At 33.8% G+C, this 5242-nt stretch overlaps 1 protein-coding gene across 5 annotated transcripts in view; it reads left to right on the top strand.

Moving 5' to 3' along the window:
- epha3 (EPH receptor A3) overlaps positions 1 to 5242 on the top strand; it is a 124551-nt gene that overhangs the window by 81481 nt on the left and 37828 nt on the right. For all 5 annotated transcript variants that reach the window (XM_015383828.1, XM_015383827.1, XM_015383825.1 and 2 more), the window contains one exon: positions 198 to 322. In XM_015383828.1, coding sequence (XP_015239314.1) covers positions 198 to 322 — 125 coding nt within the window. The remainder of the gene's footprint in view (positions 1 to 197; positions 323 to 5242) is intronic.

Below are 5242 nucleotides of genomic sequence, written 5' to 3'. Positions count from 1 at the left end.
TTTCCTTTCTTGTTTTAGCTTATCCACATGGATTATAATGCTGACCCATAAGGCAGCAAACCGAATTAAGCTAACAGGAACTACAGACAATTATCAGGATTCAGCACCAGGGACTGAACTTCCCCTGAACCTTTCTTTAATAAAACCTTTCTTACTCGCTCTTACACCCTGTTTTTTTTCCCATGTCTCTGGTCCAGCTCCCTCTCCAGTAACTGTGATCCGAAAGGAGAAGACATCTCGAAACAGTGTCTCTCTGTCCTGGCGGGAACCAGACAGACCCAACGGCATCATCCTGGACTATGAGATTAAATACTACGAAAAGGTTGGTGGGGGAAATGTCATGTATGAATCTTTACCCTCTATCTTCCTAAAAAAAAAAGGTGATGCTTACAGTATGGTATTTTAGAGAATTAGTTTGAGGTATATAGTAATAGATTTATCAGGTTTCATTCTTGTTTTTGTTTCTTTTTTACAGAGCTGCATGCAGAATTTAAAGTATATATGGCATAATAAATACATATATTCTTTAATTGATCTCTTCAGTAAATGTCACTGTTTTACTATTGTAGCTTGACATATTTAAAGTATTCAAGAACAGGGATAAAAAAATTGTTTAATAGATTAGATAGAAGTAAAATCAGCTTTCTCTATTGCTTTTCTTCATCATGTTACTCAGATCTCATCTTGTTCTTCTTTTCCTTTCTGGGCTTTTCATATATTATCACAACAACACTTTGAGTTTTAGTTATTGTGCTGCTGTTTATTAAGTTGATTTATATGAAGAATATTATATTTATATTATACATTAAAGATATATCAGTATTAAGTTTAAAATATTTATCATTTGCCAGTTCTGTTTAATACAAATGCTGTCATTTTCACTCTTTATATTTCTAAAATATGTTTGAAAGTTTTTATAGTTAAAACTGCAGAGGAAGCTAAGTTTGGGGGAAAAAAACACAGAAATGGTGGAGGTCTATGCACATAGAGATATCTTTTTGGTTCTTATCATGTCTTGTTTTTAGAATTTTCAAAAAGTTGTGCCTCCCTGAAATTGATTACTAAATATAAATTTCATATTTTAGGGATGGCAATTAGAAGCTAAAGTTAAACTGGTACATTATATGCAGATTTGTTTAATACGTAAAGTAGAAAATAGATTTGACTTCTGACATTTTTTATTTAATATCTGCCTAAACTAAGGAAAGATTTTGGAAATATCAAACTGAGAACAATGTTTTCCTTGATTTGTTGCTTAACAGCTAAATGATACAGTTGCCTTTGATAAATAAGGAATATCTGATTGTGACCGATTAAGAGTTAGTTGATGTTGCTGTATTTTTGTATAAGAAATCATGCTTTTAAAAGATACTTTCAGCAATTTCTGATGTCAATTATTTATCACACTTTATTAAAATTTCTACACATACAAAAAAATAAAATAAAAATACATAACGGGCTCAGTTTGTGGGATTGATGCCTTGCAGCAAGAAGGTTCTGGGTTCGATTCCTGGATCGGGGGCTTTCTGAATGGAGTTTGCATGTTTTCCCTTTCCTGTCTGATTGGTACTCTGGCTTCCTCCCACATTTCATAACTGTAACTATTGAGTTCATTATCTTCTCTAAATTGGGCATAGGTTTGGGTGTGTGTGCGCTTGGTTTTGTGTTTCTGTGTTGCCCTGGGACAGACTGGCGACCTGTCCAGGGTGTAGCCCACCTCTCACACATAGAGTGCCAGAGAAAGGCACCAGCCCCACCGAGACCCTCATGGATTAAGCAGGAAAAGGATGATGGATGTTTAAATTATACCTAAACAAAAACATGTACAGTAAGACAAATTTAAAAGTTACACCTTGATTGTACCTAGATGTCGTTTAGAGGTGCCTTAATTTTAAGTATTTCAGATTTTTTTCTCAAATGCTTATTGCATGTCCTTCATTAAGTGTCTTAGTAATGTAGGTGCTTTGTCTGAGAGTCATATCAATCAAACTAAAAACTGACACTTGATTGCAGTTTACACAGATGAGACATTTCTTATCCCTTGTCACACAACACACTTTAACAAGATGCAATGGCATAATGTAATTAAGCTGACAAGGAGCTTCTTGAATGTAATCTGAGTGACATGAAGAGTTACTTACTGAGGAAATGGATGAAAGTGAAGTAGACAGCTGTGCAGACACAGCACAATTATAGCAGGAAGTTATTCCTGCACAATGCTTGCCTTATTTAATTGAAGTGTTCTAGGCTGTGTGTGTTTTATTTTAATATCCTGATTGTTATCTATTGTTAGAAAAAAACATACTCAGCAATTTATCTGGATTCGATGTACAGTAGGGCTGAAACGATTAATCAGGTTAAATGTGATACATTTTTTATTAAAATAATCGTCAACTAATTCAGTAATCGATTAATCTTTAACTGGAGCATTGAGACTGAAACATGCCTTTAGGTGACAGAGCAATCCACTTGGAGCAGTAATTATACCAAAGTTGTAAAAAAAAATGTAAATATTTTACATTTGAAATGAAAAAACAGCTTACTGTATTTGTCTGTAAATATGGTCTATCCACAACTCCTCAAGTTTTAATTCTGTAAAGAAAGCTTTTCTTATCTGATTATTAATTAATTAATCAAACAAATAATCAACAAATCAGCAAAATAATCACTAGTTGCTGCCCTAGTTAAATGTCCTTTATTAGATTCAAGACGTGCATTTTTTATTATTATCTTATTTGATGTTGAACCCTTCTATTCTAGTTGCCTTGTTTTCCCACTGCAAAACAAGCCTCATGTTCAAAAGTGTTAGAGATATAGCATTACACGGTATTTCAAACATATAAACATCTAATGTCTACCCAGGTGTTGTGTATTTTTTCTTCCTTCTGACTGTTTTTATCCTCATTCCTTTTGATTGTACAGATTTTTATTTTTCATTCATGTCTTTTTCTTTATTGTTCATGAGCTTCTCCTCTGCAGTTAGCTGCGTAATGGAGACAAGTTTTATGGCAGACAGTAAATGCATCTGTGGGGCCCCTCATTTCTCTGTCAGGGAAATTAGTGCAGAACGAATTACACTGGCTTTCAGCACCGATGCTGTGCTAGGTTGACATTTGATGGTGTAATTAGCCGTGGATGCAAGTTTAATCAGTCTGCCCTATACTCTCTGTATTAATTCGTGTGTGAATATGAGTGTATCTCAGATCATATTGCCCGAATGCCAATGGTGGCCCCTCATGCCTTGATAAGTAAGCTGACAGAATCTCTTTGTTTGCTAAGCTCTGTTCCCTTCTTTGAAATCTTCTCAGATGTTAAAACAAGCTTAAAAACAAGTAAATGTGTGATAAATGGTCAAAGTTCAATACATGTCTAATTGTAAGCTATAGTAGTTGATTACTTGAATATGGTCTCCCTTGGTCCCCTTTCTCTACAATGATCTGGCAGAGAGTTTTGACCAGTCATTTGAGTTTTATCCTCTGGAATGGGGGAGTTTTTGACACAGGATTAATATCATGGGAGGAAAATTATATTATTTATATTGGAAATCAGTAAACAATCTGCTGAAATTCTTTCTTCTGTTTATCCTTAGAAATACACAACTAGTCAGAACTCTCTGCCAGATCATTGAAGAGAAAGGCCTGGTTGTGCAGCATATTGAGGCTCCTTAGGCCTCCTTCCATGTCAAAGATAAGGGCTCAAGCTCCAAGAACACAAATGTTGTGAAAACCACACCAAAATGTTGCTTTTAAATGCTTTTTAAGGCACTTAAACATACATTTGAAAATCAATGTTGTACTGAAGTCATCTGTTTACCCGCAATAAAATAAACTTTTTCATAGGGCTGATATTAAATCATATGATTTAATTTGATGTTATGGTTCCAAAATTATAAATATTTGACAAATTAAAGAATAAAAATAGCCATACAAGGGGCCAACAATAACAGTTTTTTTTAACAAGCTGTGATTTCAGATATTTTCCTATATTTCTTCAGTGTCTGGTAGAATTTCTATTCCAAGAGTATAAACTTTGAAAAGGCTATTGAGCGTCTTTCCACAAACCTCTTACATTGCAGTATATAGCTTGATTTCTGGCCTTCCTACTAACAGAACTTGTACATCTGAATATGGTTTGTAGGCTATCATTCTTACACAGACCGTTTAAGCTCTTATGTTGAATGGTGTCATGTTACTTTGTAAATGGTTTTACAGTGTGATTAGTATAAATTTCAATTTTGGAAACTTCTTAGTAAGCTTTTATTTCCTGGCTGCTGACTAGAGATGAAGCTTTAAAATGTCAACATGATGTTCTTTCTCTGTGAAGCTATGTAGTTTGTGTAGACTCCACATCAGCAAAACACCCACACAACAAGATGGAGTCATTATTTTACTGTTTAGATGGTTTTCTCAGACTACAGAATATGTCTTACAAAAATATAGTCTTTGTGAGTGTTTCTTAGTGCTTCTGCAAACTGAGTTTTCCTGTAGCTTTTGAAGTAATAACTTACAGTATATACATCTAAGTGGCCTTTTATTCCATCTCCATACAGGATTTGTTTTAGTTTAGATAATGACATACACTCACACATGCTTCAGTCATAATTGCCATAAGGTTTTTAGCAGTTTTTTGTGGTTGAAGTAGCAGAACTCAACCCCCTTCCCAAGGATCATACAGATATTTTAACTTGGTTGCATTCTTGAAGAAATTAATGTAGCCCCTTCAGGGAACTGGAGATCCTACCCCAGAACGACCTGTATGTTAACTTGTCTTATTTCTTTAATGTATTTTTATAATTTTTCTATAAAACCACATCCGAAGCAGTGTGTTTGAGAATTTGCATTGAAATATATCCCCAGCCTGACCATCTGTCAAACTATTACCAAAGTACAAAGATGTAAGTTTATTAGACTAGAGAAAAAAAAAATCATTCTCTTAAAGAGTCCTTTGTGATATGACTTTGCACACACAGTTAGTATGATGATAATATCTTGCTGATGCAGGTTTAGTGTTATTCAGTTTGTGTGAACGTTTGAATTTTAAGAAATTTTAAATGATTGTCAACAAACCATCTCATTTTGTTCATTCATTGCTGTGTAATTTAGCAATTAATTTCGGTATCAGCTAATCTAAACATGACACAATTAGTCTGAAATCATCTTATAATGTAAGCAAAAGAAGGTTTTTGTCTTTTTGTACAATTTGAATACATATATATATATATATATATATATATATATATATA

The sequence above is a fragment of the Cyprinodon variegatus genome, unplaced genomic scaffold, assembly GCF_000732505.1.
Source record: "Cyprinodon variegatus isolate N-32 unplaced genomic scaffold, C_variegatus-1.0 Scaffold295, whole genome shotgun sequence".
NCBI classification, from domain to species: Eukaryota; Metazoa; Chordata; class Actinopteri; order Cyprinodontiformes; family Cyprinodontidae; genus Cyprinodon; species Cyprinodon variegatus.
Note: the sequence above shows the minus strand (reverse complement) of the source record. Positions and strands in the feature narration are given on the sequence as shown.